The sequence below is a fragment of the Rhincodon typus genome, chromosome 11 (assembly GCF_021869965.1).
Source record: "Rhincodon typus isolate 14 chromosome 11, sRhiTyp1.1, whole genome shotgun sequence".
Classification (NCBI taxonomy): Eukaryota; Metazoa; Chordata; class Chondrichthyes; order Orectolobiformes; family Rhincodontidae; genus Rhincodon; species Rhincodon typus.
The window spans coordinates 46,646,803-46,659,424 of NC_063342.1; the positions used below are offsets into that span (position 1 = coordinate 46,646,803).

At 39.1% G+C, this 12,622-nt stretch overlaps 1 protein-coding gene across 1 annotated transcript in view; it reads right to left on the reverse strand.

Annotated features, from left to right (window-relative positions):
• LOC109919904 (limbic system associated membrane protein) overlaps nt 1-12,622 on the reverse strand; it is a 724,553-nt gene that overhangs the window by 64,077 nt on the left and 647,854 nt on the right. Inside the window, exon 7 of the mRNA XM_048602931.1 lies at nt 10,458-10,493. Coding sequence (XP_048458888.1) covers nt 10,458-10,493 — 36 coding nt within the window. The remainder of the gene's footprint in view (nt 1-10,457; nt 10,494-12,622) is intronic.

Sequence of the window (12,622 nt, forward strand, 5' to 3'; positions counted from 1 at the left end):
ATGTATTAATGACAGAGTTAGATAGCGTCTTGAGTCATAAGGGGACCAAGGGTTACGAGAAGAAGGCAGGAGAATGAGGTTAACAAACATATCAGCCTGGATCGAATAATGGAGCAGATTCAATGGGCCAAATGGCCTAATTCTGCTCCTATTTCTAATGGTCTACTTCAACCAAGACATCCAGCACTCTTCTAAATTACAGTAAAATAAGCCCAACCAGTCCAACTTCACATCTAAAGCCATCCACTCATTCCAGGTGTCAATCTGGTAAACCTCCTCTGAACTGCTGTCAATGTGTTAACTTCCTTCCACATAGAATGTGACTAAAACTAGACACACTTTTTGAGATGTCGTCTCACGAATGCCCTGGATAGCCTCAGCATAATAGCCTTACTTTTTTATGTTTCATTCTTCTCGTAATAAAGAAACACAATCTATATCCTTCTGAATTACTTAGTTACCTTCACACTAACTTTTGTGACTCACGTACTATGATATCATCATCATCATTGAATTGCTACAGTGTGGAAGCAGGCCATTCGGCCTATTAAGTCCACACCAACACTCCAAAGAGCACCCCACCCAGACCCACCTCCCTAGCCTATCCCTGTAATCCTGCAATTCCCCATGGCCAATCCACCTAAACTGCACAACTTTAGAGTGTGGGAGGAAACCGGAGCACCTGGAGGAAATCCACGCAGACACGGGGAGAATGTGCAAAGTCCACACAGACGGCCAACCATAGCTGGAATTGAACCCATGTCCCTGGCGCTGTAAGACATCTAGACATCCTTCACTCAACTAATACTCTACTTTTTCATTCTTCCTGCCAAGGTGAAAAACTTCACATTTTTCCACATTGCTCCATCTGCCAGATTTTTGCCCATTCACCTAATCTTCTTATATCCAAATGCAACCACTTTAAGTATCCTTCTCAACATATTTTCCCACTTTCGTTGATGTTACCTGCAAATTTAGTTACCATGCCTTCTCTCCACTCAGCTAAGTCATTGATATAAATTATAAAAAGCTGACAACCCCAGCACAGACCCTTGCAGGACTCTATCCATCACATTCCAAAAATAAGAAAAAGACCAAAAAAAAAGTTAGAGTAAATTGTCACAACTCCAGTTATAGAACTAACACTGGAACCAGTGAGTCTAACAGTCATCTTCTGTACAATAATTTACTCCTATTATGCAGGTATTGTACACATGTGACAAAGGTGAATTGGCAGTTTTTATTTTAACTACTTTCTAACGCAGTAAAAGAGAGACTGTGTGTGCGCGTCAGTGATTCCCTTCTCTGAGGCAAATTAGCATCCTTTCCAAACAGAAGTGTTTGGTAATATTTTCAGTTTATTTTGAAAAGGAGAAACAGTGGTGTTGAACTGGTGACACAAAGATATTTTGGTGCAAAGAGTACTATTGCAATATGTGTTTGCAAACAAGCAAAATATGTGTAAAAAATGTGTGCATTGTCATGTAGGAAACAAGATCCAGTGCCACAGGGATATCTTTCTAAATGGAAGAGTTTTTTTAAACACCCACTGCTTGTGGATACTAATGGACAATGACTAGAAGGGTCACTGGAATTCATGAAACTGTCATCTAGCACTTGTCAGGAACTTTGTGAAAAAGATGCATGAAGATAAAATATGTAATATTTTTTGTCCTTTTGAAACAAGTCAGTACATGAATGCTGAGATAACAAGGTGCAGAGCTGGATGAGAGATAATAGGAACTGCAGATGCTGGAGAATCCGAGACAACAAGGTGCAGAGCTGGGTGAACACAGCAGGCCAAGCAGCATCATAGGCGCAGAAAGGCTGACGTTTCAGGCCTAGACCCTTCATCAGAAAAGGGGGAGGGGAAGGGGGTTCTGAAATAAATAGGGAGAGAGTGGGAGGCGGATATCCCCTGAGGTTTGTCCGGAGGGAGGAGGGTAACTTCTTCAGGCTAGGCATCCTTAGAAGAGGCTTCGCAGTGGAGTTAAAATTGAATCAGAGATAGTAGGAACTGCAGATGCTGGAGAATCCGAGACAACAAGGTGCAGAGCTGGGTGAACACAGCAGGCCAAGCAGCATCATAGGAGCAGAAAGGCTGACGTTTCGGGCCTAGACCCTTCTTCAAAAATGTCAGCCTTCCTGCTCCTCTGATGCTGCTTGGCCTGCTGTGTTCATCCAGCTCTACACCTTGTCATCTCGGATTCTCCAGCATCTGCAGTTCCTGCTATCTCTAATACATGAATGCTAGCAGCAGGTGGCAGTGTTTGCCACCATACAGCGAGTGAAAGGACTATAAAGGGAAAATATGTTGAGAAGTTCAGACAGATATTTAAACTAAGGAGCGAAAGAGTCCTAGGGGTAGCAGGTGAGTTTGTCAGAAGGGGAGATAATTGAGTGACTTTTCCCTGAAGAGAAACTCAACCTCTTTCTGCCAACTCTGCAATTAAATGCTATGAGTTGAGGAGGTCCATGGTCAACTTTCTCAACTCACAGCAATGAAGGTCTTTAAGAGGTCCATCAATGGAGTCAACTCACTATTTCCTGCATCACCTGCCACTGTGAAGGTTGACAAAGGTGGCAAGTTTTCCGAAACCAGGGTGACCTACCTGCTGTGTTTGGGTGTGGCAGAGCAGGGAGTATAGGGGGCATGGGGTTGGGTTGTTTTCCTCCAATTTTCCCAACCTGGGAGCAATTGGAGGCATGGATAGTAGACAAAGAGGTGTCCTCTGAATGCTAACGTCCTGCCCTCGCCTCTGACCCCCATAACCTCTTTTTCCTCCTTTAAGATGCTTATTAAAACCTATCTCTTTGACCAACCTTTTAGTCCGCTGACCTAACAGCTCTTGATGTGGCTTCATGCTATACTTTGTTTCATAATGTTCCAACAAACACTTCTGATATTTCAGTAGGTAAAGGTGTTATATAGGCTAAGTTGTTTATTGCTATGAAGTATAATTTAGCGTAGGCAGTGGACTTGGAAAAGTAACACGAGCAATTTTTTTTTTGTGCGATGGAATAATAATTATCTGTGGAGAGATTTTACTTTCACTGCACCCAGAATAGAAATAATTTAACAACCCTGAAGAGTTTCTGTTTCTCTGGGTCTGCATTGCTGAGAAAGTATTATTGTCATATCACAGAGGTGCTACGGGACATGTTGTTCATTGATAATTAACCCCATGTAAATGAGTTAAGCCCACCCTTAGCAGGAATAGTCTCTGTTGACAGCAAGTATGTGAGGATCAAACAGTTGTTCGGGTGACTCAGTTTTGTTTACCAGTGCCAGTAGGAATTCGCCGATTATCTTATAACATGAACCGCAAAGTCACAGCTAATGGCAACTGCATTGCTCAGGTTAAACACAGTATTAGACTCAAAGATATTGCCGTAAGTTAACGTTGAATTTGTGATTGAAGGACTGTTACCTTTGATACTATATGATTAGATGTACAATTGATCTTATTACAGAAGGGAGCAGTGGTCACATGGTTCCTACCTAAATCACCTATTCTACAGGTATTCGCTACATGCCACCCAGCCTGTGAAACATGAGGACTCCAAGTAGTATATGGATTTGATGTTCTTTACAAAGATGCCCTTGGTTTAGTGTAATTAAAGTTTATTTTCTTAATTACAGCCTTTGAAAGGTGTCATTGCAAAAGTAAATTAGTCTATCCTTAAGGTATAAAAGAATTACATAAAAATATTTATTGTTTGATTTTTTTTAAAAAATGACACATGAAATGTTATTTTGAGCACTGTTTAGACTATTTTAGTTATTGACCAAGCTACCGGTGTGGGCTTCCACCAAGGAACAAGCACCTCCCAAAACAGAGAAGTAAGCTTTTGTCTGAGCACTAGTGCATGCATAAACCCCTTCTGTTGCTAAGTCTTGAATTTGAGAAAGCAGACTAAAAAGATAAAATAATCTGAATTGAGAATCAACTCAATTCAAGAACAACCCTAATTCCAGATATTTGACATATTAAGGAATAAATACACAAAGTGCAGTTTCTATGAATGCAGAGCATTTGTGTTATAGGCAAAATAAAGTATTCAAAAGTGTGTTTGTGATTGGTTAACTTGCACTGAAATAGATCAGCCTGGAATTTCTACTTTTCATAATGGCAACTGTCGATATCTCCAACATTACTATGTAAAGCTGATAGCAACTCCTAAGGGTCGGTTTTCAAATTCTCTATGGATGAGAATGAATGCAGGCATGCTTTGGAAATAATGCTCCCAGATGGCATGTCAATGTATCAACACCTCAGGGACATCACGCTATTTTCAAAGTGAGAATTGTTGGGGATGGTGTTGAGGCTCATGGATGGAGGATAGGGGTGTATTCAGCAGCCTAGTTGCTCCCAGTTTGCTAATGGGCTGTGGAGGTCCAGAAGGTGATTTTCATACTGCACATTGGCAAAACCAAATAGTCTGGCACCATGAGTGCACAGCTGCTGGGTGCAATGCAGGAGCAATTAAGTCATGCTTATTTCAAAGAAACAGTCAGATATTGTAGCTGTTTGTCTCTGCATCATAAGGCTGTTGGCTCTCTGGTGTCATCGTGGCTGCCAATTGTCTTTGAGGACTGTGCTCAGCCATCAGCTTCTGCCTCCTGACAACTTTTGGCATATTCATCTGACATTAAGTTTGCTGCTGGCCCAACTAGGTTATCTAGATCTGAATATAGCATCATGTGTGCAGCTTTGACACAGTGTCCAGCTCAGGAAATCATATGGACATAGGGCTCACAGCCCCATACAAAAAAAATCAAACTCCTGGTGTCCTTGCAGTCATAACTAAATGTGGAAATCCAAAGTTTCTGCTAGAGATACTCCACAAGAGTATACGGTCACAGGCATCACAAATGAAAATATTAACAGTCATTGATTTGTTGCAAGCATAATATTCTGGCTGCAAAAACAATTGAAAGGTTCAGCCATCTTCAATCAAAATTAAACAAGACTTTAAACTCTGCACTGTGTATCATTACTGCTGATTAATGTCTTTGGCCCAGAAATAAAATCTAATTTTACAAGTGTGGAATCTCAGTTCCTCAGAAGGACTTTCCATAATGTGATAAACCAATTTTCAAAAATATTTCTGTTCTGACATCTAAGCTTTTCCTTTAGTCCCATGTGCAGACCCAAATTTTATTTCACTTTTGGTCTGATGCTTGAAATTTAATTTATATCCATTTCTTTATTTCTTGTTCTGCTGGTCTGTGACTTCTTCTTTTCCAATCTGATTAGATGCTCGACTTACTTAAACTGTTGCTGGATACAATAGATCACCTATAGAAGGCCACAAATTGAAAATGGCATTAGAAAATAGGAAATCCATGCTCTTGAGCCTGCTAAATATTTGTGGATAGCTTTTGCAAGGTGAATGTTGAATGTTGCTGCTTTGCTGCTGACTACAAAATCTGCTCCAAATATCTATTTCTGGGAAATTTAACTTTATTTGATACTCTTCATACAGAGCATTTACTGACATGATCAATTCAATCAGGTTTAATGGACTGCTTTAATCAGAAAAGCATCAGCTGCAGTCTAAATCCAATTTAATTTCTCACCCCATTTGCCCTCACTACCAATGACTCATAAACAGTCATTCCTGACAGCCTTTGGCTCAACTGCAACAGTGCAGAAGAATGAAACAGAAGCTTCTGTAACATCAGAAAAACAATGGGATGTTCATGTTCATTTCTATTTGTAATGTGATCAAAGGACACTAGCTGTATTAAATTTGAATGCATGAGAACACCTTTCTGTAAGTTCCACCTTTTCCATCCACAAACACACTTGGCTGTATATCTAAACATTTGAATACCCTCTGAATTTTGCATCTGCAATTGGCGACCAAATATATTTTAGAGATTTCAGAAGTACAAAAATGAAACGTTAAATGATGGCAAAAAAGATTGATTGGTTTCACTTTAGTATTTGTGCATCATTGTATCCTTTGTGCCACTTTGTAATTTTCTTCTCCCTCCCACCTATCTGCTCCAGCTCAAATTATGATACTTTGTAAAGGATTATGCAGTATTTTGCCTGTTTCAGTGGGTTGTTAGCAAATGTGTAGGTGTGGACCCAATAAAACTAGATTTAACAATGTACACATTGAGCCTGGATCATGGATATCAGGCTCCCGTCATCCTGATTCATTGAACACAGATATTCCTCTTCCATACAATGGAAGCGTGCATGACAATTTCATTTCTGCTTTCCCTCTAAGTGCTGATCCAACAACATGTATCCCTGTGTACAAATGCTTTGTTGTCATAAATGTCAAACCAAGACAACATACTGCCCTCACATCTCACATAATATCCTGACACTGGAGGGAACTGCAACCCTCAAAAAAGCAGGCATGTTTGGGTCAAGTGGGCATTTAGTTTTGACAATTTGAGTCTCGACCACATTTCAAGTTTTAGCAAAGGTCGGATATAGAGGAGGACCAACAACCTGTTCCCCCGAAGTGGGTTAGCAACTGGAATAATTATCATGAGGCTGCATGTCTCATTTCATTATAATTCCAAGCAACCATATCTCCCAAGTTTCAAGAAAACTTGCAGCTGCTAAGAGGTAATGGCTACTGGATCCAGGAGGTAATTGCCTGCTCATCTGCATGCTCGATCCAAAGTAGGTGCCTTTCCAACAACCCTCACAACCCTCTCCTTGGGGATAGTAGGAACTGCAGATGCTGGAGAATCCGAGACAACAAGGTGCAGGGCTGGATGAACACAGCAGGCCAAGCAGCATCATAGGAGCAGAGAGGCTGACGTTTCGGGCCTACACCCTTCATCAGAAAAGGGGGAGGGGAAGGGGGTTTTGAAATAAATAGGGAGAGAGTGGGAGGCGGATAGAAGAGGGATAGAGGAGAGGATAGGTGGAGAGGAAACAAACAGGTCGAAGAGGCGGGGATGGGGCCAGGAAAGGTGAGTGTAGGTAGGGAGTTAGGAAGGGGATAGGTCAGTCCAGGGAGGACGGACAGGTCAAGGGGGCGGGATGAGGTTGGTCGGTAGGAGATGGAGGTACGGCTTGAGGTGGGAGGAGGGGATAGGTGGGAGGAAGAACAGGTTAGGGGGGCAGGGACGAGTTGGACTGGTTTTGGGATGCGGTGGGGGGAGGGGAGATTTTGAAACTTGTGAAATCCACATTGATACCATTGGGCTGCAGGGTTCCCAAGCGGAATACACCATTTCTAGTCCTTCTGATCTCCCTTCAATCCTGTCCAACCCCATGAGGTCTCTGAGTTCTTGCCTCGCACCTATCCCCTACATCCCGCTCCTGTGGAATCTGAGTCAGCCTCACAAGATATCCAATGCTCCCCTCACCCTGAAATTCTGATCCCCTTTTCTTTGCAATTGGCAAGAACATAAATAAATTACAGACTTCATAAATGCTAGGTTTCAGACTGAATTCCATTTCTTAACCATTTGCTTGTATTGATCTTTTCCCACGCGAAAAACTAGTATTTGATAGTAGATGAAATAATAATCTCTATGCAATGCAAATACACACAATCCCTCATCCAGATTTGTTTTTCCTCAAAGAATATAAGAAGCTAATAAATATCAAACATCGTGTCAAGAATAATTGAAGTAGAGAATTAATTTGAGATCTTACAATTGGAGCTGTAAACCAACACAGCCTAATTGTATTAAAAAAGGAGAAGAGGAGGACAGCTTTGGTTAGGTCTTATCGTATCAGACAGCAGTAATCAATCCTGTTATACTCAAATATTGGGAGACTTAGTGAGGCTGTTAACTCAGATGGAGTTACATTGTCTTCTCTTAAGCAGAGGCCCTTTAGATTTTGTGCAAATGCATTGTATTTTCTTGCTGTTATCAGCTGGCACCTTTGTGACTACTGTGTAAACTATTTCCACATATCCTAAGAAACCATACTAATAAATCGAGCAATGTGATTTTTCACCATCTTCATCAAAATACATCACTTTTAAGTGGAAAACGGCTGGTGGGCAGATGTACATCTGATAAATGTTCAACATTTAGAATTACACTTTGTTGGTAACACTGAGCTGAAAATGCATCAGCAGGCAGAAGTAGTGGTGTACTTAGCTCCTGTTCAGAGGCCAGAGCAGCCCATCCACCTCAGTCTGGTGAATTGATAAGCTGTTGTCCAGACTTGGTATATGGAGCTTCTAATGGAAATGCAACATTCTATTAAAAGAGGAAAACAACAATTAACCACTGGTAAGAAGCATTAACTCGTCTGTAGGGCAGTCAAAGCCAGCTTCTTAACTAGAGGAGGTGATACTCTGGAGAGTTGTTTGTGAGGAAAAGAAAAAGAGATAGAATAGCATGGTGATAAGTTGCACAGATAACACTGTCTCCTGGAAAAGCTCAGAGGGCAAGTAGAAGCTCTATCCTTATTTTTATATCTGCTTCAGATATGAGGTACTTTTCCGAGATCTTAAAGATTGAACTTTGGGTGTGCTGGAATCTTACCTGACTTTCCGTCTTGTTCTTGACCTTTAGAGATAAATCCTATAGAGTACATCTGTATTAGCTTATGTGGCTGACTCCTGCTACTATTTCTACTCTTTGGCCTTATCCTCACCCTGTCAGCTCATTTCCTTTCATGGTAGTTAAAAGCTCACTAATTCTGGCAGAAAAAAAACATATACATAGTATTGTGGATTACAAGCAAAACCTCTGATAAGCAATGTTACAGCTTAAGGTGAAGAAATGAAAATAAAACAAAATGCTGAAAATACTCAGCAGGTTAGGCAGCACTCAGGAATAGAGAAACAAAGCTAAGGTTTCAAGTCAGGAAGTGATCATTATAACACATACTAAAGTTATTCATCTCTATGTAAAGAAATCATGCGAATGATTGTGGGATGCATGGATGTCTGCTTTCATGTCCATCATATTATAACAACATTTCATAATTATGGCAAATATTAAATAATAGATAAAATCTAAGAACTAAATAGCATTGACTGGAACAAATACATTTTTTGTAACTTTTTTCTGAGCTAAAGGAGTTATCTAAACAATAGATTGAAAGACATCCAAGGTAACCCACCTGTGAATAAACTACTAACAGTGGTTTCAGTAAACAGCCAAAGTCTTTATTACACGCTTGGGCTAGAATCTCAATGAAAAACTAAGTCAATCGCTACTAAAACGTTCACAAGTACCTGCTCCAGGCATCAATTTTGGCTCAGTAGGGTTTGTAACTTATAACAGCAAACTATCACCATTCTAACATAATCTCTTCACTGACAGAGATCTACAGCTAGGTTAGAAAGATATCATATTTGGTTGATGACTTTGAACTATTGAGAACGGTGATTGCTTTTTATAACAAATCTTCACACCTGTGTGCGAGGACATGAATAAAGAAAGTGCAAAATTCTTCATTTGAATGAAAGTATTCAGTCAAAGTAAATTCTTGTGAATATGAGTACCTTCATAACACTCCTTTCTAATCTCCAATACCGGAGGTGTAGGTGGGAGTGAATCAAGTTTAAAAAACAAGTTCCAAATTAATACATTTGTCTTTACAAAAAATCCTTCTAATGTTAAGGAAAGATGCAATGAGACTATAAATCATTATTTCTATTCTATATGCTTATGACATTTCAAGTAAGATACAAGATAGGTGGGTGGATTCCTTACTTCTTTTCCTGACCTTGATAATCTAATATCTCTCCAAGGATAGGGGGACGAAACATCCAATCATCACGTCAATGTACAGAAACACTGGCCAGCCATTGGTCCCAACTGACCTCAGACATTGGCTTTGAAACCTCCAGAATGTTTTGATTGAGACATTTTCCAACAGGATCACAAATGGTATGAGCCAAAAGGCTATCTTGTCTACTGAGCCTCACTGCAAAACTCCCGGGCCAAATTACACACAAGCAATATCACTAGAAACCAGTTAGTGCCTTATAATATTGGGGATAGAACAGATGGTATCATTATTGATACAGCAAGGAACAGCTGTGATGCACAGCAAGTAGTATCATAGTGTGACTCATAGGGTTTATAAATGCAATAGTACATGATTTGTATGTACAAAACATCAAATTTATACTCCACTGAAAATATGTTGGCAAATATAAAATAACAGTGGAGATTTTCAATAGACTGCCCTGGATTAACCCTTCTTAATGTACAAGTACTTAATTTTCACAGCCCAAGAGAGTAATAAATCAAATATTGATTGCTGTTAAAGAAAACAAGGTTAACACCATGCCCTTTAGTGTAAGAGCTCTGGATGTTGTAATTTATGAATGGTCCTCCTTGTGTTTCAAGAGCAATGCAATTGCTTCATTCCACCAACAGCAATCAGTATTTATCAAAATACATCTTCGGTATGTTAATATTCTATGATAAAAGTCCTCCTAAAAGATGTTTCTTACTAGACTAATAGTAATGACTATAATCGTGACTAATCCATACTGACCTTGAATGGGGTTTGGAATAGTTGGCAGAATACTTTCTATGGAAGGAAATGATAAAAGTAAAAATGGAAAAAGGACATTTATAATTATATCATGCTGTCAAAATATAACATTGACACAAATGAACACTGAGGGCCTAAAATCATAGAATGATTTGAATTTAGTAATTTAAGACTTATTGTACTGAAGTCCCCTTGCTCCAGTTGCTAGTATTTTGCTGCCTTATCATCCAAACTGGCACAAAGCAAACATGACAACAAAAATACTGGTGTCACTTCTGTTGGAGTTAAGTGCCAAAATCACTTTTGGTATGCCATACAGAATACATAGCCTCTGTGCAATGGAGATATTAAATGTCTGTCCATGTAGTTTAATTTTTTAAGTTGCCATTTTCCTTTAAATTTAAAATATCTTCACGGAGGGAAAGTTAGACTACAAATTGGTGATGTTGAGCTTTGGCTCAGAAAGAGTCAAGAAAAACATTAATCAGAATAAAAACTTAAAACAAATGATATGATGCCATAGGCGCTAATTTATGAACAGTTTATGTTGCACCTCACTCTCCAAAGAAGCCAAAAACAAAATGAAGTCTTCCTTCAATTAATTATAAAGACGGGTTTATTTTGTGCTTTGTCAGTGAACTACACTTATACCTCAGTCTGCCACCTAATACAGCTTTAAACATCATAAAAAATACAAATCAGGCCCAGTGTTTTTTTGGACCATAAGTCAGACTATTAGGCCCCATTTTTTTTGCACTGTAAATTAGACTACTGATACCATAAACATATGAAATCTCTTGTTGTTGTCTCATACATGATGTCAAATATTATGTAAATGTCTGTATCAATCACAGCTTTGTTTCTAACTGCTAAAAATTCAACCATATTTCCAACTCAACCAGTTGGCTAAGATAGTCTGCAATGAAGCCTTGAACCATTTGCAAAGTAATCAATTCCCATTTCGGAAAATAGAAAATGCAACATCGTGTTTCCAGCAATCATATTGCTGCTGCAAAATGGATCTAAGTATTTAAGCTTTCTGAAAAGCCCCTCAGAAATCCAACTGATTTGTGAAGTGTTAGAGATTGCCTTGCACACAAGAGTTTAGGTATTTTAATATGAAAGTCACCATAATCTTACTAGACCACAGAGAGAGAGAACTGGAGGGTCAATGCCTCAGGCAAGGAGAATAGTTGAGAAGGGGAGTCCTTCATGGTAACCTCAGCAGCAATTGAACCCTCACTGTTGGCATCACTCTGCATCGTAAACCAGCCATCCATCCAACAGAGCTAACTGATTCCATGTTACTATTTTAATATTACATTGATAGTTTATACCCATTGAAGTTACTTGTTCAGCACCTTGATGATGCCACTTAGTTCCCTTTTAGAAGCAAAAATTCTTTAAACTGTACAGAAGTCTGACCAGGACTAACACCACTTAATACATCAACACATTGCAGAATGCCCAATAATGGAACAATCAGCTATTAATTCAACTTAACAGACAGTTAATATTTTAATATTATATTAAGTTATAAATGACAGTGAAGTCATGAGCACTGGCTGAATACAAAGTCAGCATATTCATTCCTTACATGGGTAGCACTTGCCCTCCTTCATGGAATTCAGGGTCATCATTATGAACAGTCTGCAAACAGGGAAGATGACCGCCAAGAGGATTCTCATGTGCTGCGTGTACGTTCTACATTAGTGCTACATATGGAATTGAGTACACTGGAAAGGATTTTCATACTGATGTGATTAAGCAACATACAGACACAATTTTTTTTAATATAAAATGGAATACCCTGGCAATACCATTATCCTGAAATATCAATAATACTTAAAGAAAAACCTGAAAGGTAATGTACAGTTAATTGCTAATTATCATTAATACTTGGCATTGAGTGATTTCAGTTAACACCACTGATAAACTCTTCCATTTCACCAAAGCTTCTAATGATAAATCAAAAGAGCCATTCCACAGTTTAATTGTCTTAATGATAGAGAGATTTTCACTGGAGAAGTTATCTGGTATAAATGAATATTTTTGCTAAGCAAATTGAAATTGAGACTTCAAATATATTTTCTCTCATCAGCATTCTTTTTCGATGAATCATTACAGCTCTAACTTCCACTTAAGTGCAGATAATTTCATCCAAA